The 20,909-nt window shown below is 34.4% G+C and overlaps 1 protein-coding gene and 1 long non-coding RNA gene across 3 annotated transcripts in view; one reads left to right on the forward strand and one right to left on the reverse strand.

The window, feature by feature from the left end:
- Window positions 1-19,734, reverse strand: part of LOC150101666 (uncharacterized) — a 57,198-nt gene extending 37,464 nt beyond the window's left edge. The window contains exons 1-2 of the long non-coding RNA XR_016549072.1: window positions 19,664-19,734; window positions 10,146-10,299 (exon numbers count right to left, since the gene is read on the reverse strand). This is a non-coding gene — a long non-coding RNA (uncharacterized LOC150101666). The remainder of the gene's footprint in view (window positions 1-10,145; window positions 10,300-19,663) is intronic.
- Window positions 19,735-19,811: 77 nt separating this feature from the next.
- The window catches only part of LOC150101667 (zinc transporter 6-like), a 166,407-nt gene continuing 165,309 nt past the window's right edge, over window positions 19,812-20,909 (forward strand). For both annotated transcript variants that reach the window (XM_090400575.1, XM_090400576.1), the window contains exon 1: window positions 19,812-19,991. In XM_090400575.1, coding sequence (XP_090256701.1) covers window positions 19,985-19,991 — 7 coding nt within the window. In that variant the 5' untranslated portion in view covers window positions 19,812-19,984. The remainder of the gene's footprint in view (window positions 19,992-20,909) is intronic.

Here is a 20,909-nt window from a genome sequence, read left to right on the forward strand (position 1 = left end):
GGTAATCTTGAATGGTAGAAATGCAGAATCTTCCATAGAATTATCCAGATAGTTGTGTAAGGCACATCCAAGAATGTCAGTAACAATTTTATTCACTTGTGAAGTGATTGGTTTGTGACCTCTTTCAGGTCTAACTCCCAATGATCCTATTTCTTATCGTTTGTCACAAAGCATGTGGAGGTAGCGGATCTCACCAGTATTTGTTCAGGTGACAAAATTTGCAGGGTGCAGCAATTACAGCACAATTAAACAAAAGTATTTGTTTAATTGTGCTGTAATTGTTTAGGTAGTATACAGCTTCATGAGCAAAGGCACATTTGGGCAAAGTTAGTGCCATCACTGTGGACAGTATTAACAATCAGAATGAAGGGAAAAATCCTGTGTCCATCTTTTTAAACTCTCCTCACACCTGCAGCTGCACAAGACACAATGTATTCCTGCAAAGTTTCACAGCACAATTAAACAAATACTTTAATTTTGATCACCCTGTATGTGTATGTATATCTTTTTTTCTCCTATATATTGTTCTTGCCAATAATTTTGCGCATTGCACTATTTGCATTGTATATTTCTGCAACTGTTATGCATTTCATAACCCAGATGAGCTTATGCTCTTGGGCTATACACATTCTTCATTGTTAAACTGCATTTGTATGAAGTATTTAAGTATTATATTGTATCATATTAAATAAAATAAACAATTAAATAAAAAAAACATTCACTACTATTTCACCTAATTATTTGAATGCAGACAACAAAAATTCAACTCATGAAAATGTACTAGAATGAATAAATGATAATTTCACTGTTATCAGACCACTAGTTTTCTTAAGAAATCTGGATTAGCCAAAAAAGAGAGAAAAAAGGATGAGCCAAAAATAAGGCTACACAAGCCTTATTTTTGGTTAATTTGTCTCTCGTTCTGTATAAATTAATTCAGCCAACTCCCCACTATATATTCTTTGCATATTCTGATATTGATTTCCATTTTTAATTTGCATTTTCACTGAAAATTGTGCCAAAATAGCTGAAATTTTACTTGGTCTACAGATGCTTCATTGAGATTTAGTTGTTTTCCATGTTCCTATCTATTTTTTCATAATTCCTCATTTCTACACCAGATTTGTTACAGCAAGTATTCAATTTAGTTAAAAAGTTCTGAAGACTTGTAAATTTATTCAGGAATAAAATATCACCTGAATAAAGTAAAGAAATTAATTTAACATCTTCAATTTTGATATCAGGTGTAATTCCACTTTTTTTTCAATAGCCTCCAGGACATTTTGACACATTCACAAAATTTATCTTCAATATTAATATTATCATCCCAAGACTCCCCACGGAATCGAACGCTCATCACAGGAGGTCTCTTTGTCACATGCATGGCTCATCATGCCTTAAATACATTCAAATTCTCTGTAGAGACTGCAATCACAACTCTCCATGCAAAAAACTTGCTTTTCACTCTCTTGCTTACACCCTACTTATAGAGCTTTCAGGTATGTCCTCTTGTTCTCTCCTTATCTCCAACCATTTTATGAAAAATCTCTTCAACGTTAATCTTATAACAATCCCTTACTAACTTGTACCTCTCTACCAATTACTCCTCTTCCTCTTATCCACTAGACTCTGTAAATTGCATCTTCTCAACTATTCTTCATACACAACATTCCACAAACCAGAAACTACCCAAATCAATTGTCTCTTGCTCCTTTCAAATATCTCTTCATCCTTTTGAAAACCAGGTGACAACATCTATGCACAGTAGTCCATATGCAGCCTAATCAGAGCCTTATACAATGGAACCAGAATCACCTTACATCAGTGTCCCCTGCTTCACTGCCAGAATTCATTGTATTGTCCTCACAAATTTGGGAATGTGTCATCTAAATTTTAGACCCTTATACACCATCACCCCAAGATCTCTTATTTCCTCCACCTCTAACAATATATCTCCACTAAGTGTAAACTCTACATCCATCACTATTTTCCAAATTTTAAAACCTTACTTGCATCATCTGCAAACAACTCAACATCTCCATTCAAATCTAATCCAAACCATTAACACAGGTTAAACAGCAATGGCCCTAAAATATACTTCTGAGGCACATTGCTAGTGACTTTCCTCTTCCATGATATTAATCCCCTCATACATAACTTGTTGATACCTCTCAAATAGCTGATCTCTAAATAATTCTTAGCAAAGCCTTCCTATAACTTTTGTTTAGCTATTTTTACCATTACTTAGCTCTCTTGCAGCTTGCTTATCAGAAATAAAAAGGCTAATACATACAGCTGATATTTTCACTGTTTCTGAAAACATTGATTCTAAAGTCCTATCTCGATGGTGCACCTTCTACAGGTTTGTAGGCAGGATGTAAATTGGGACCTTTGATGATTATTGTTTCCCAGATTTTGGGAAGTTTTATGAACCCTGTATTTATTTAAATTAGGTTGATTTCTGAGTGCTTCTGCAGATTCCAAAAAAACAAGTCTTTCTTTCTTAACTTTACTGTGATGGAGCATGGTGGTTTTCTTCCAAAAGATCCTGTGAATGGTATTGAATACATAGCAAGACCAGATTGACCATAGTCATGATTGCAGATGTAAGTTTTGTGTTCATCTAAATGGATGGTGACTGATCTACCTGTCTGTCCGAAGTAAGCCAAATTGCAGGAAGAGATCACTTTATATAATCCAGACACTGAGAGGAGGGAGCTGATCAATGGTAGAATGGATAAGGGTAACAAGTTTCCAGAGGGGCTTAAAAGCAGCATAGAGATTGTACTTTTTTTTAAGGACTTGGTTATATTTTCCAATCTACCTCGGACATAGGGAATGGTGATGGCATTTCAAATCCTTCAGAAGGAATGGATGAAGACTGGGGGGGGGGGGGTTGATTTTTTTTTTTTTTTTTTTTTTTTTAAATTTTGTAAGCACTGTACTAGGTTGACCTAGAACAAAGATTATAGGCTGTATTGCTCAGAGTTTTAATGATACCATATTGTTCAAAGGAGTAGTGGTGGTGAGAAGTTTGTGAATGTATCTGCCTGTGTGAGTGGGTTTTCTATAAATACAGTGCAGGAGAGGTTAATATTCAGAAGACATGTCACTTATGTGTCTAAGAAATGTAAACCATTGTTATTTTCCTTTTCCATTGCAAACTGGATTCTTGGATGTAGACTACTGAAAGGAAGTGTTTCTTTCTTTTCTTCATATTAATATATGAATATGACAGAATCAATGAAAACACTAAATTTGGAGTATAAAATCCACTGTTCAAATCAGTTTTTACTTAGAGATCCAGGGGTACTTAAGGGTCAAAGCTGTATAACTGAGAGGAGACCTCCATACAGCCTTTAAAGGAATGTGGAGATATGACCAGGGCTTCTGACCTAATGTCCAATCCTCACCTTCTCGTGGTGCACCCTGTTGGTATCTACCTGGATACTGAATGAACAAGGATGGGCTGGCAATTTGGGATTTAGCTGACCAAATTGTAATCTTATTGGCTTAAACCAATAAACAAAATGATGGTACAACATGACAAAATTTCATGCCGGCTGGGGCATCACCTGGTTAAACAAGGGCCCACGCTGTTTTTGCCAGGGAACCAGGGCGAACAGCGAAAAGACAGCTACTGGAACAAATCTGAAAACAAACCTCAACTCAACATCACCAGAGTTAAAGATTAATACTATCAACATAAGAAGCCTGAATGGCAAAGAAATGGAGCTAGCTGAGGAATAAGATAAGTACAAGATCGGCATAATAGGAATGACTGAAACAAAAAAAAAACAAAAACTGATGAGATCTTTCTGAGCAATAAATACAAAATGTTATATTCAGGCAATGACAATCAAGGAAAAGAAGGAGTAGCCATAGTATTCAACACAAAATACGAGGCTAATCTTCTTGAATGGCAGGCAGTGTCAAGTAGAGTAATGTGGGCAAATATGAGAATGGGGAACTGGACAATGAGACTTATTTGAGCCTATGGTCCCACAGAAGGTTCTATTAAGGCAGAAGTGGAGGAATTTTTTGAGGCTTTCGAAAAAGCAACTCACACAATGAAAAATGAAAAGTTGGTTCTTGTTGGGGATCTAAATAGCAGAGTTAGAAATGATTGTCAGACATACAAAAATATTTTGGAAAAATTTGGAGAAAAGAGCAAAGCTAATAATAATGGCAAATACCTGTTGGATTTCTGCTCAGGACATGATGTGGTTATTACTAACACCATGTTCCAACATAAAATGCGCACAAATTCACATGGAGAGAAGATGCAAGGAATAAGAAAAGTCTCATTGACTATGTTATTGTTGATAGTGATGTTTTCTTCCTAGTGCAACACACTAGAGTGTACAGGAGATTTGAAATTGGAAGTGATCACTATTTAGTCTTGAGCAGGATAAAATTGAATTTCATATTGAAAAGAATAACATATAAGAAAGTTTTCAAGCGAATAAAAGTTGAGCATCTCTCAGATGTGAAGTGTAGATTAAAATACACAAAGATTATTGAAGAAAAAATGTAAGCATTTGAAAAAACAGGAACCAAACCTTGGAGATTCAGTGGCAAGCCTTAAAGAAAACCCTGATTGATTCAGTTAGAGAGGTATGTGGTGAAGTTGTCTGCAAGAATAGAAATATTATAACTCCATGGTGGACACAGGAAGTTAAAGAGGCAGTGAAGGAAAAGAAGAAAGCATATCAAAAGTTCCTGGCAAATAAGTCAGCTTGTGCTCTTAGAGAATACAGAGACAAAAGTAAGAAAGCTAAACAGTGTGTAAAACTAGCTAAACAAAAGTCATGGGAGGACTTTGGCAAGAACATAGAAAATAAATATCAAGAAGGTGGCAAAATATTCCGGAGGTTGTTGAATAAGCTTAGGAATGGAGGAAAGAGTGCTGTAAAAGGAGTTAGAGATGATAAAGTTGACATGAAAATGGGAGAAAAAGATATTCTTGAAATATGGAGTAATTACTTTGAAAAACTGCTAAATGAAACAAGCAGTGATGACAGCACAGTGATAAAAAACACTGACCAGACATGCAGTCAGGAATACATATCCATACTTGAAGTAGAAAAAGCCATCAAAGGCTCGAAATGTGGACAGGTAGCAGGAGCAGATGATATTCGACCAGAAATGCTGAAGTATGGTGGTATAAAAGTCTTACAGTGGCTGCACTGCATAGTTCAGAATGCATGGACAGAAGGACGAATTCCCGATGATTGGAGTAGAGCTCTCATAGTACCCATATATAAAAAGGGAAATAAAACTGAATGTGAGAATTACAGAGGTATATCCCTACTGAGTGTTCCTGGCAAGATATATGCAAGTATACTTGAGAAACGGTTGAGAAGAATTGTGGAAGAAAAGCTTGGTGAAGAACAAGCTGGATTCAGGCCAAATAGAGGCTGTCAGGATCAGATCTTCAATTTACGACAAATAGTGGAGAAATCATGGGAATATAACAAAGATCTGTATTTAAGTTTTGTAGATCCAGAAAAGTCATATGACAAGGTGCCAAGAGAGAAGCTATTCAAAACAGTTATATGGTGTTAATGGGGCATTATATCAAGCAATACTTAGTCTTTATTTGACTTGTAAGTCAGCAATTAGAATTGAAGGAAGTGCAGGAAGATGATTTAATGTTAAATCTGGTGAGAGACAAGGATGTACATTATCCCCCCTGTTATTCATTATCTATATATTCAAGATACTATATACCAGATACTATATAAATTATGAAGGAAAGTGGTATTAAACATGATATCAAAAAAATTGGTGATGTTAATGTCAGCTCTTTGCTTTATGTTTTAATAGATATGGTATGAAGGTCAGCAATAAAAATACAAAGACAATGAAAATTGTTTAAATCATTGACAATGTCAACTGTGTTGTGAATGGAGAACCTGTGGAACAAGTAAAACATTTCAGGCACGATTTTTACTGAAGATGGTAAATTAAATATAGAAATACACAACAGAATCAGCAAAGCTGGTATGGTGGGAAGTCAATTAAATAAAGTCATATGGAATAAGAGAGAAATTAAATTACCTGTATACAAGACAGTGTTCAAACCAGTTTTAACTTATGGATCTGAGAGCTGGGTCAGAAGTAAAACACGTGACCAAAGACTAGAGACCGCAGATATGAGAGTCCTGAGAAAAATTATAGGCGTGAACAGATGGCATCAATGGTAGTATAGGAACATATCTGACATTGCTGACGTTCAGGAATATGTGAGCAGAACTAATTGCAGATGATATGGTCACTTAAACATTATTTATTCCTAATAATGAAATGAAAGATGAAAAAAATAACGATGAAAGGTTAGCCAAACAGGCGTTTGAGGTAGGATATTAGGAAAAAGATCCAGAAGAAGACAAAGATCTAGGCAGATCAATGCAATATTAGAAATATCTTAAGAGACTGAAATATGGTATCTGCCAAATAACAGACTAATCTGAAGGAAAACTGTTGATAAGAAGTCAGTAGTAATGTAAGCTTAATTATGTTGTACTATCATAGTATCCTGCATACACTGAAGGCATATATCAGAAATTTAATGATAATGATAATAGTCCATTTAGTGTCATAGACAAAATATTGGAAAGATCAATTAGGAATAATCTCCAGAATAGCATTTATAGTGATTGCAGCATGGTTTCATCAAGGAAAAATCAATTATAACAAACCTGCTTATTTTTCATGGAGACTCAATAAATCAAAGTAATGACTATAATGCCTTTAATTTGGATTTCAGTAAAATGATATATATCCTCTCACATATCCTCCTCCACATGAGGAGAATATATGAGAACAGGAAGTAGTGTTTAGAAGGAATCTTCTAAGAGCAATATGGATTGATGGTTGAATGTTAAACACACAAGCTGTGGACAGATTTAATAAATACAAAAATGGTAAAAAAACAACTAGTAAAGCCCAGAAGACTGCATGTTCAATTTAAAGAAACTTTATTTGTATGAAAAAGAAGTAATAATTGTTACACTAGTTTTCAGTAATCCGATACTGGATTACAGTTCACAATACTATTATTATTATTATTATTATTATTATTCAGGCCTCCAAGGAGTCAAAAGACTCATCGAGGGAGGTCCTTTCTAAGACATAAAGTCTGTCAAGACTCATCGAGGGGAAGTCCCCCCCTGAGAAACACAAAGTTTATCATACCACTCCTTAAACCCACTGACCGTTCTCGCTCCCACCACTCCATCAGGCAATGCATTCCACGGCTCAACCACCCTCCACACAAAGAAACCACTCCTTACTCTCTTGCTCACAGTTTCCTTTCGTAACTTCCAGGGATGGCCTCTTGTCATCACTCCTTCCTGCTGATCAACCAAGCGAAAGAACTCCCCAGTGTCAACCCTGTAACCACCTCTCAACAGTTTAAAAGTCTCAATCATATCACCTCTCCTTCTTCTATCCACCAAACTCTGCAGTCCACATTCTCTCAGCCGTTTTTAAGCCGTCTCTCAGTGGTTTTTAATGAATGTCAAAAATAATCCAAGCTATTCAATGAAGACCCAATATATGCATGTAAAAGAACTATATTATGATGGTGACATGAATCAGTTAGTCAGATGTACACTGATAAACTGCATCTAACAGGAGATGGAGAGGGCATGTAACTGAAATTTATTAGTTCAGGATATATATGAGTACAAGATGGCAGGAGTATGTTCTAGTAAAGAACATGATAAAAAAAAAGAAAAGAAAGAAAAAGAGATAATGAAGAAGAAAGAATAAATATAACAAGTTCATGATTAACTGTTTGGGTTGAAAATATGTAATACATGGTCTTCATCAGTGGGTTCTTGAAGGAGTAAGTTTATGTAATAATATTATTATTATTATTACATGACACCTCCAAGGAGTCCAAGAACTCATTGCAGAAGGGCACTCTACTTAACTCCAATATATATATATATATCCATCTACTGGCCACCACCACCAATTGGTATTTTTGCCTACAAATTGCATGCAGACAAAAATAGCAATTTTTTTTGCTGATTTGCCTGTATTTTCACTATATCCTTTGCGATGGTTATTCTGCTGCCATGACTATTCACCAGTTTCAATCTACCATAGTTATTCTTTCTTCTGCTTGCCATACAGTGGAAGAATTCCGTGAATTAACCTTGGTCTGACCAGCCAACCTCCTCTCTCTTACTGAACATTTTCTTTCTTTACCATACTGGTCACCTTCCTAGCCTGCACTTTATACTCTTCATGCATCTAATTGTCACCAACTGTCTTGTACCTTCTCCATAGCATTTTCTTTTCCAACACAGCTTGCTACATTTAATATGTTATAGCATTTAATGTGTTAAAATAGCTACATTTAATATGTTATACAGAAATGTCAATCATTTGTGATGTACTTAATCATTTTGCATTAATGCATAAGAATCTATTAAATTCAATATTTTGGAAGAACTCTCTCACAGGCTACTGCTACTATATTCATACAGAATCACACCATACCCTAATAAAAAAAAAGAAGGAATATTACGACCTTAATATATCATTCCCATATATGTTACACAGATGAGCTTCTATAAAAAGAATTGCATCACATTAAGTCAACATTCTTGTAAATGGTTTCAGTGACATCTTCATCAACGAAACATTAAGAGCTAAAGAATTTCTGTCTCTTCTACTAAGAGAAAATCACTTGCATTCCATTGCCTTATGAGAAAAGAATATCTGAACATACTGCAAAAATTTTAAAGCTTCTCAACATTGTTGTGGCATTTTGTCATGTCAGAAAAATCTCTACCTTTCTCCCAGCTCCAAAAGACAAGTTTCTTCCACTTTGATTGTTTTTTAAGAACAGTCTGGAAGGTCTACTGTTATGTGTTGTAAAATACATAAGTCTCACATCAAGTATCATGAGTCTGAATGATCTGGGGCTGGCTGAACATGTCATCTCTAAGAAGCAAAGTCCTTTGGAATAAGACTAAAATCCTACATAAGAGCATATTTCTTATGGAACATTTTTATAAGGAAACTTGTGAAACATTACTTCACTGCCCAAACTTAAAGAGATTTGTTGGTCTATGTTTATCTCCTTTATGAGAGATAGTAATTTTTTTAGTTTGCTAATCTTTCTTAATTTATTTAATTAAACACATTTTTTAATAATTAGGCAAGTATTGGCCATTTAATTTGTTGTTCCATACCTGTAATAAAGATGCTTGTGAACCATAGGTGAAAGTTTTACAATTAATGATTGTAATAAGTTTTTCTACTTAATTCTGTCTGAATATATACTAAGTATGCTGTTCATTCCGTTCTTACTTCATTTAGCAGTCTGCTCTCTTTGTGTGTATTTGATCTGATGGTGTGATGATATGCTCATCACAAAATATTAGTGGGTTATATGAAATTCCTCAAGTAAATGATGTGTATAGTCATTTAATCATGTCTATGAATTGTGTTAGTAATAACGATGAGTTTTTCTATGAAATTTCCATCTTTTATTATTAATAATATGCTATGTTAATCAATGGCATCATAGCTTCAATTATATGCATACATGTTCTCAGGCACAAGCCCAAAATCTACCTTCTCATGATTTTCTCAGATCACTTTCATGCATGTTATGTATGAGATATCTTCACTGAAGAATACCAATAATAAAATAAATTCAACAATGAACTTTTGATTATCCCTAATATAGTTTTTAGTTATAATACTAGCTAATGAGGGGGGAAAAAAAACTTATCTCATTGAGTACATTTGCTTAATATTGATATACTGACATGCTAATTCAATAATAAAATTAGACTGGGATATATTGGCCGAAGATTTTAATAATACATTAAGCAGACTAGTTTCGCCAACTTGACTGTTGGCTTCATCTGGGCATACATAAGGTGATAAAAAGCAGCTTAAAACAGGTCAAGAAAGAAACATAAACAAGTACTAAACGTTATACAAATTCTAATTTTATTATTGAATTAAAGTCGGTGGTCAAAAAAAAAAAAAAAAAATAGAATTACACTGAAATGCTGTAATGATATTCCTTATCCAAACAGCACACTGAATTCAAAATAGAACCTAAAATACAGAGTATATTATAAGAAAGATAATATATGTCTAGAGCTTACCTTGAGATCTATTCATCTCTCTATATATCAAATAGCATCCACCAAAGGCTGCCACTTCAAAAATAAAAACAACCTTCAGCAAGTGTGGAAAGTTTTTTTGTGGATACCTCTTCATCTCTTTTAAATATAAAATTTAACATGAAGGGTAACAGACCTGTGGCAAATGAAAATGAACCTACATCATTATATATAATAAAATGAAATGTAAATAAAATCAATAGCTTCTTTTTTAATGATAAGTGCTGGATTTATATACACTGTGAACCATAAGTCATAAAGGGATTTAAACATTTAATAACTGTTTTTATTTATTAATTACTTTTATTCTTTCTGCTGTCGGATTGTCTGGGACTTGTCCACATACACCTTTCTCTTCAGGTAGCCTACATAGGAAAAAGAAGGTATGAACAAATCCCAGACCATCCAACAGCTAAAGGAGAATACTGTGCAGAAATTAAGGCACTATGAGCAGAAACTTTAACAGATATCATGGAACGTGTCATAGAAAGGACTGAAAATGAAAGATATTTACATGATGTGGTTTTTTATAACTAATAAAAAAAAATCTCCAGGTTCTACATTTCATTATAAAAAAAAAATTAAAATTAATAAATTAAAAAAAGTTATTAAATATTAAACCCCTTTGCGATTTATGGGGCACACCCTGTATATGAAAAGCATTTAAAATATGCATACAATTGAAGTAAATATACTATATGGAAAAAATTTCACTAAAACCCTTTTTTCTATTCCATTATTTATTACCGTTATGGACCAGTGTTTCATTCAGAATTTCTCCAAGAGTGCAGGGCACAAAGATGCCTCCAACAATCTCGATCTCAATCTTGAGCCTCTCTCTTCCATGTTATACCCATACATTTCACTAATGGGTCTTCCCATCTTGTAGGTGGTCTTCCTAGTTTTTCTCTCTATTCTTGGTTGCCAATTAAGTATTCTATGTCCCTTAGTCCAGCTATGTGGCTTGCCCATCCCATCTTGCTTTCATATACTGCAGTTACCACATCTTTTATGCCTGATCTCTCTTAGTTCCATATTTCTAACATATTCCATTTTGCTGATGTTACAAATCCTATGTTCTATTGACTGCTGAGTTATCCTGAGAGTCTCTTCTTCTTTTCTAGTTGTGTTCCATGTTTCTGAACCATATGTGAGTGATGGAAGAATGTCACCATTAAATAGTTTTGCCTTTGCAGAGATATTAAGATTTGGATCAGTAAGTGTGTCTTTTAGTCTGTTGAATGATAGCCACGTGGCTTTCTTTCTTTTTACTTGTTCTTCAGATAAATCGTTATTCATTTTTATTTTTTGTCCTAAGTAACTGTAAGAGTCAACTTGTTCTATAGGGATGTTATTAATACATAGGTGATTATCACTTGTATAGATGTTTTTAATCCATTTTGTTTGTTCTAGATTCATTTCTAAGCCTATCTCACTGCTGTTTGTGTATATTTTTTTTGCCCATTTCTTCTAGATCTTTTGGGTTTTGAGATCTAGTACCAAACCATATCAGTACTAGATCATTGGCAAACATAAGGATTTGTAGTTTTTCACCATCTATGCTTATTTCTCCATTCAGGTCAATTTTTTTTCCGGAATATATTCTAAGGTGCTGGTAAATAGATTTGGAGAGATCACATATTTGATCAACCTATAATCTATATTTATAGGTTGATCAAATAAGGTTATTTCTGTGGTCTGATTTTTGTTAATTTCTTTTATCATGTGGACGTAAATAGGATCCACATTTATTTCCAGTAAGGCACCAATGACTGCATTGTGTTCTATGGTATCAAATGTTTTTTTTTTTAAATCAATAAAGAGAAAACATAGAGGGATTCAGTACTATCTGCATTTTTCTGTTAATTGTGAAATGACCTAGATATGATCTATTGTGGAGAAGCTTCTTCTGAATCCTGCCTGCTCTCTACTGGAGTTGTCTTCAAGAGTGTTTGGGATTCTGTTCAGTATTATAATAAATTTAATTTAATCCTTTATCCCAGTGAGAGCAAACAAAGTTTGCACCTGAAAATATCTTCAGGACTGAATATAGTGTTGTATTATCTTACCTTGGTAAGTAGTGCAACACCAGGCAACTCATAGCAAAGGTGGGGCAAGCTACCAACACGCCTATCCCAGTATCTCCCATAATGCAAAACACATCTCCTTGTGGATATGTATACTGTTCTGCATTAAGGAAATGGCCACTACCCAGACTAGTTTCGACCTTTATTGAGGTCTCTTCAGTGGGAGCCAGGCTCAGAGTTGGAGATACCAGGCAGGAACAGTAGCAAGGTCATCTTTACCTACAGGAGTTGCCAAAAGGTTTGCCACCTTTTTTTTTATTAAATTACTCTGATTACCTTGCTACTGTTCCTGCCTGGTATCTCCAACTCTGGGCCTGGCTCCCACCGAAGAGACCTCAATAAAGGTCGAAACTAGTCTGGGTAGTGGCCAATCCCTTAATGCAGAACAGTATACATATCCACAAGGAGATGTGTTTTGAATTATGGGAGATACTGGGATAGGAGTGTTGGCAGCTTGCTCCACCTTTGCTACGAGTTGCCTGGTATTGCACTACTTACCAAGGTAAGATAGTACAACGCTACGAGTTGCCTGGTATTGCACTACTTACCAAGGTAAGATAGTACAACGCTACGAGTTGCCTGGTATTGCACTACTTACCAAGGTAAGATAGTACAACACTATATTCAGTCCTGAAGATATTTTCAGGCGCAAACTTTGTTTGTTCTCACTGGGATAAAGGATTAAACTAAATTTATTATATTCTAACCTAGTGAAAAATAAACTTTCAACATCTGTTCAGTATTACTCTGTTCATGATTTAATATATGTGAGAAAGTAGACAGATTGGACAATAATTTTTTATGTCTTCCTTGTTCTCTTTTTTGAATAGAAGTATGGTTTTTGAGGTCTTCCATTCCTCTGGAATCTTTCTTTCTTTCTTTGAAGTACCAAATGAATCTGGTAGCCAAGGCTCTGAACATAGTTGGTCCACTTTGTTGGATTTCTTTGGTCTTAACATGATCAAGTCCTGAGGCTTTACCTTTATTCGTTTTCTTCAGGGCGTGTTCTATTCTTCTGGAAGTGCATCTGGTATATTGCTCGGTTTTGGAATGATAGGTTCTGAGACTTGACAGTTAGTTGCATAAAAGTCATTATAGAAATTCTGCACAATTTCTTCTATCTTTTTTCTATTTGTTTTTCTCCATTTTGATCCTGTAGAGCAGACGGAATTGACTATTTAAAATTTATGCCTTTCTCTATTTTTTTCAGGTTGGTTTTTGCCTGTGCAGCCTCTCTTAGTTTTTATATCTTGAAAGCTTTGTAGTCTTCTGGAATTCTTTTCCTTAGTGTAACTTACATATAATTTTGTATTCTAGAAAATTTCCTTCAGATTTTTTCAGTAGTTCTATGGTTTGAGGTGAGAGTGATTCTCTTTTCTTTTCTTTCACAGGAATGTCTGATTTTTTCTTGCACTAGCTGATTTATTAATAAATTCAGTATAGTCGTCATTTATGTAGCAGTTCTTAATAGTCCATTCAGTCTCTTCTATGTACTTCCTGAACTCGTGGTAGTCTATTTGTTTGGGTTGTCTTTTGTAGTTTGATGTTGCCCTGATATGTTGTTCTTTTTTGTGGTCTATTCTTATAATGGCTCTGAAGAGTCTGTGGTCAGAATCTATGTTGAAATATGTTTTCCCTATTGTACCAACATTTACCAGTCTTTTACAGTCTGTTAAAATGTAGTCAATTTCATTTTTTGTGTTTCCATTCGGTGATTGCCAAGTCCATCTTATTCCTGGGTGTTTGTTGAAAAAAAAATGTTCATGATAAAGAGTTGTTCAGCTAAAGCGAATTCAGCTAATCTCTCTCCTCTTCTATTTCTCTCTCCCAGGCCATTTGAACTTATAATATGAACTTTTCGTTTTGTTTTCTGCATTCTATTTTGGCATTAAAGTCTCCACCAATGAACATGTATGTTCACTTGTAACTTAATGCCTGTTCAAGATTCACATAAAAATTTTCTATTTCTTGATTATCAGCTACTGATGTTGGAGCATATAGGATATTAATTTTATTGCTATATTATTCTCTATTCCAATTAGGAGTGCACTTATTCTTTCAGATATGTTACAAGAATCGCCTTAGTGAGCTTAGATTTAACAATAGCCCACTCCGCCTTGTTCGCCATTGCTTGAGGATGCTCCAAGGAGTATCTGTGAGCCATCATACTGTCTTGCTGTCAGTTCTTTCAATCTTTTTTTTGTTTCATTTACTAGCAGGATATCTAAGTTGATAATATGATTAGTTCTTTGATTAATAAATCTATTCTGTAGTCTCTTGCCAAAATTCGAGTATTGAGGTTACCAAATACCATTTTCAAAGATCTAATAGGCAACATGCCTTCATCTGCAAGATTCTTAGCACCCCTGGCCCCACTTAGTTCCACTGTAGGAAGGTGAGTGGGCCACATAGGACTCGGGGCTGTTTCTGTTGTTGCAGTAGTCGAATATACACTTCTCGTGACTAGGGTTCACCAGAGCTCTGTTAGTGGTGTTGGGTCCAGGTTCGATAACAGTTAGAATTCCCAACACCCCAGTGTGCACCACGGGGAAGTATAGTTGAACTTTCCATCCCAATTATTTATATCATCAATAAATATATTAAAGATTATAAATACTGTATACACTTTAATAAATGATGTGCATCTTCATTTTGAATCATTTGAGCTTGGAGTTTGTACTACAAGCTCTCAGATGTTGAATTATGCTAATTATCATTTATGATTGGTATATATTCTAAAATGTCCTAATGTCAATCACAGGATAACAATTCTGTTAAATGTAAATGTGTGTGTGTGTGTGTGAGTGCAAGAAATATTTACCAATGTCAGACAGAACCTTCATATCCTGTTCTGTCAGGTGTCTTCTCCCTCCAGGAGATTGACTACCACGTGTGTCCACCATGTCCTATTTTGAGCCTCTCTGCTGCATTCCTCATATGAGAGATAGGTCCAGTTTTTTATATTTTTCATCCACTCCCGTCTTTGTTTTCCTCTCCTTCTCCTTCCCTCAACAGTTCCTTTGAGAAGTGTCCTTTATAGGCAGTTATGTCTCAGAATATGTCCAAAATAGCTGACTTTTCTCTTTTTAATTTCTTTCATCAGGCTCCTGTTTACACCTACCATCACTAGTACCTCTTCATTTGTCTTTCCATGATATCCTCATAATTCTTCGCAGCATCCACATTTCAAAGGCCTCCAGTTTTTTCACACTCAGATTGGAGAGTGTCCATGTCTCTACTCTGTATAACAATGTGGACCATATGTAGCATTGAGATTCTTAGTCTTGTTTTCAGATTTAATTCTCTAGATGTCAGTAGATTTTTCATACTGTTAAAAGTTGACCTTGCAATTTCAATCCTTTTTCTAATTTCATCTTCTGTCCTGCCATTCTCTGTGATCAAGTGTCTGAGGTATATGTATGTTTGCTACTGTTCTAATTTATTTCCTTTTATATTGATACATATTTTTGGTATTTCCTTTTCTCTTGAAATTATCATGATTTTTTTCTTTTTAAAGTTGAAACTGAGGCCTTACTGTTCACTGTACCTTGAGGGTTTCATCTATAAGAGTCTTAAGGTCATATTTGTTTTCAGCTAGAAGAACCGTGTCATCTGCATATCATAGGTTATTAATATTTCTGCCCCTCTACAGTGATTCTTTTGAGGTTACTAATTTTATTAAATATTTCTTCTGTTCAGGTTAAAGAGAATCGGAGAAAAGAGAAAAGACATGCCTTGTCTCACACCTTTCTGAACTGGGAATTATTCTGAGGTCTCTCTATTTATTCTCAAAGATGCGGTCTGTTCCCAGTAAAGATTAGTTATTAGCTTAATGTCTTTTCCATCCATGCCTATTTTTGAAAAGATTTCAATTAATTGTTCATGTTGAACATTGTCAAATGCCTTTTTGTAATGAAGCAGAGGTACACATCTTTTGGTTTTTCTAGATATCTTTCTATGATGGTTCTGACGTTGAAAATACCGTCTCTTGTACCTACATTTTCCTTGAAGCCACTTTATGTATCATTTATTTCTATGTTTATTTTTCTTTTATTTCTTTCAAGAATAACATATAGGAGGATTTTTGATTGACTGATGAGGTTAATTGTCCTGAACTCTTCACATCTTGTAGCTTTTGTCTTTTTGGGAATTGGAACGAAAATTGAGTGATTAATATCTTTGGGTAGAAATCCAGTCTCGTATATTTTATTGCATAATTTTGTTAAAAATTTCAGTCCTTCTTCATCGAGAGCCCTCAACCATTCTGCCAAGATATTATCTATTCCTGCAGCTTTATGTGGTTTTAGTTTTCATGACAGCGTTTTCAACTTCACAGAGTAAAATGGGTGGTCCTTCTAAATCAACTCTGTTCAGGAATATTATTTATTTGTTGTTCATATAATTTCCTTGTGTATTCAATCCATCTTTCCATGATTTCTTTTTTATCCATTAGAATATGGTCTCTTGAGTCTCTAATGACACTTGCATGATTTACTGTATTTGTCCTGCTTGTCATTTCTCTGATCTTTTCGCACATTTCTCTGCTTCTGTGTTTTCTATCAAGGTTTTCTATATCTATACATTTATTCTTAATCCATTCCTCTTTGGCTTTCCTGCATTCTTTTTTTATTTCTTTATTCATGCTTTTATATTCAGGTTTGTTCTTTAACTTTTTTCTTTGTTCCATCAACTTTAGTATTTTTTTTTATCCAAAGTTTATTCCTTTTTAATTGTGGGAGTGTATTTTTGGCTGCTTTGTTGATGTTATTCTTGAATGTTTGCCAGTTCATGTTAATTTCATCACTTGGTGTTCTATTTTCTGTGCGAGTTGTGGTGTCAGACTTGTTAAGGGATTTTGTGAATTCTTTTATAAAGCAGTCTTTAACTTCTTAGTTGTTAGGTGAGTCTGAATTATAAGTTTCTCTTATGAATGGTTGGCTTGGCATCTTAAGTTTTATTTTGATTTTTGCAATCACTGGGTTGTGGTCCGATCCCATGTCTGCTCCAGGATATGTTTCTGTTTGTGTTATTGCATTTCAGAATCTTTTGCTTATTATTACATAGTCAATTTGGTTTCTATAGATATCCCCAGGACTTTTCCATGTATATAGTCTTCTTGGAGGATGTTTAAACAGTGTGTTGGCAATTATTAGGTCATTGGTTTCACAGAATTGAATTAATCTTTCACTTCTTTCATTTCTAATTCCAAGCCCTTAGTTTTCCATGCAAAATGAGATTTTTTCTGAGCCCACTTTTGCATTTAGGTCACCCATCATTATAATAATATCATCTAACTTAGCACTAGCGATTGCAGTTTGGATGTCTTCATAAAATTGTTCCAACTCTTCATCTGGATGGTCTTGGATTGGTGCATATGCTTGGATAATATACAGGTTAAATGGTTGTGCAGTTATGAAAATTATAAAAAATTACATTAAAGGAATGATGATGATGATGAACTATTACTACAAATATTTTAATCAAGAAAACATATAATGCATATTATTATTATTATTATTATTGCACCCTCCATGGAGTCGACAGACTCATCGTGTTTTGCTTGGATATTACAAATAATAAAGTAACATAACAGTTCTAGAAATAAGTCAGTTTAACAAAAAATATTATATTATCCATTCACTAATGTATTTTTTTTTTTTTTCCAGTAAGTACATCTAATACAAGTTATAAATGTATGCATGTTCTGGGGAATCCCGACACTTGTAGGGATTCCCCAGACTTAATAAATACTGATATAGACATTTCAGCATTTATTAAGTCTTCCTGAAACTTGGATTGGCGGTAAGGCTCTTGCAAACATTTAAATTAAATATAAAATATAAGCAATTAATGGATTAACATACTAATCCCAAGGTTCCATAATTTTTTTTTTTAATGTATCACTCCCATACATGAAAGGATGCAAAACTTACGACAAATCAATGTCTTATGAGGGAAAGGGTCAAGAAAAAAGCAATCTGTTAATATACTTTTTTTTTTTAGAAGAACAGGAGTTTGTAGTTTTGGGAAATACTTCATGGGAAAAGCTGTTCCAGAAAACATAAGTTTGCTGGAATGAAAGATAAATGGTGCTGCTATATAATTCCAGTGAATCTCAATCTTTGCAATAATACTGCAAAGTTTATTTTTATGATAATCCTATCCACAAGTTTGAAACCCATGCTGTGGGTGTGCCAGATTAGACAACCCAGAAACCCTGCACTAGACACCAAGCATGGTCTTTGAGCTACTTCTGACCTTCAACAAGCAGGACAGTGTAATATAATTTTTTGGCATCTTTAATTTATAGGGCAGTGTACCATAGTAGGTAGTGAAAATCATCTGTCACCTGAAACATTTCCCAAACAAGAATTTCACAGCCTAACAGCTTGTTCATGGCAAAGAAGTGACACTATCCAGCAAAGGTTGGTCGAGCCTCTGCTGCTTATGGCTCGCAAAAAGTTAAGCAAGTTTGAGCGCGGTTAGTAGTTGGAAGGAGATGGATCAATCATTCGATGCTGCTGGCACACTCCCCCTCGATGAGGTTTTGGACTCCCTGGAGGTGTCACATAATCAGTGGTGTAACTAGAGCTTTTGCCGCTCCTCTCGAAATACTACAAAAATTCAAAATGACGTATAGGGAAATAAATTAAAACACTATGTTTATTTTTGAAGTAAAACTTTAATTTCAGAATTCTAAAATGTTATTTTTCTTGCTTTTCTGTTTGCAAAATCGTCGATGACATTGGCGAAGTCTGTTTCATGGTAACGTAGGTAATTCTTAATCAATTTTATTTAGAAACACTCCTCTCACAACTAGCAAGACTCGCACTTTTTGTGAGGAAAATTCGCAGTAGTATTACAATACTGTATTTGGAACTGAATTCTCCAGACTGTATTTTTTTGCAAAAGTTCAAAATGATTCAAAGTGCCGCCCAAGGCGGACCGCCCCCTCCGCTACGCCACTGCACATAATAATAATAAATTCAGCCATTCAGTCTGATTACTTTCTAGCAAGCAGACAAGTTTCTTTCCTTATTGTTATTATTAACATCTGACCTACATGGGATCAGATACTCATCATATATTTATGTTGAAATGGTTTCTCAATTTAGCTCTCTCCCAACTTTGGAGGTTTAACAAGAAGCAGATTCTAAACTGTCAGAATATACATTTTATACTTCAGATATATTTTAAAAATATTGTGGTTAACAGAATCTATTTAATTCTGTTTCAATAATATACTTGGCAAAACTGTTAAAACATGTTAATCGTTGTCCTACATCTCTAAATTTAAGAGTGATCTTTTTCCCTTTTTTGTAGTGTGTCCTCCCACGATGAGTCCTTGGACTCCCTGGAGGTGTCACGTAATAATAATAATGATATGTACTATACCAAAGCATCAAATTTTACCTCTTATAATAATATTAACATAGTTATATCCTACGTTTTACATCTAGAGAGATACTTTTCTTCAAATTAATTGGGAGCGAGAATACGAACTTTAGCAGTAAACCCAGTGCTCGTTATCTAGCAAACGTCAAGCATATGATGTGTTGGAATGGGTGATGTGTGCTGTTTGGTGGTCTTTTCATTAATCTAATTTTAAAAAGTGTTGATGAGGAGTTTAAGAAAAGATGCTTCGATACTTGTGTAGTCGTGCAAAAAGTGGCTAGTTAAACTTTTAATACCTATAGTGATTCTGGAAAATAAATTTAATGTTTTGACTAAATAATGGACGGTAAGTACTAAAACCATGTGCGGTTGTGTGAACTATTCCAACATAGCATAGCATACATTATTGAATTAAATCACAACAAAAGTACAGTAGTAATACATAGCAGTAGAAATGTTAGAATCGCGCATAAAAACATCTCTGTTGAGTGAAAATTACCGCTTCCGTAAATAAACATATAATGAAAGCTAATAATTATGGATATCCAATCACAGTAAACTAATTCTTAAATAATCCCTGAATAAGTATTTATAATATCTGCGTTAATGCTTTCCAGCTCTTAAAACGCATAAAAGTTTTTAAAATCCATCTTCAGTATTATTGAAACCAGTATATTGGTTTATATGTCCACACATATATATATATATATATATATATATATATATATATATATATATATATATATATATATATATTTTTTTTTTTTTTTTTTTTTTGAATTCGAGCCAGACCAAGAGTGCTCTTGTAGTTCTTGAAATCGGGATTGTATCAGTGGCTAGTAACCTCTTTGTGTCCAGTCACATATTGGCTTCAGATGAGTCAACACCTTGGAAGAAATCATAATTGCCAACAGTCAATATATGTGCCATAGCTTTTGCCATTACTATTATAATATATGGCATGAACCTCGCAGTTATTAGTGACTATTGACCATGTAGAATACACACTATCTGATCAAAAATATATAGGGCCTGCTCATCCCAACTCTCACTTTAATATGGGAGCAATTAATATGGAGTTGTCTCCTTTTTTGCTACTGTAACAGCCTTCAATCCTCTGGGAAGACTTTCCACTAGATTTTGGTACATTGCTGATTTCCTTTCATTCTTCCTAGAGAACATTACTGAAGTCGATCATTGACATAAGGCAGTTTGGTCTAGTTCACAATTGGCATTCCAGTTCATCCCATATTTTTTTAGTGGG

Source organism: Typopeltis vanoorti, chromosome 11, assembly GCF_054136105.1.
Source record: "Typopeltis vanoorti isolate ZY-2024b chromosome 11, IOZ_Tvanoo_1.0, whole genome shotgun sequence".
Taxonomy (NCBI): Eukaryota; Metazoa; Arthropoda; class Arachnida; order Uropygi; family Thelyphonidae; genus Typopeltis; species Typopeltis vanoorti.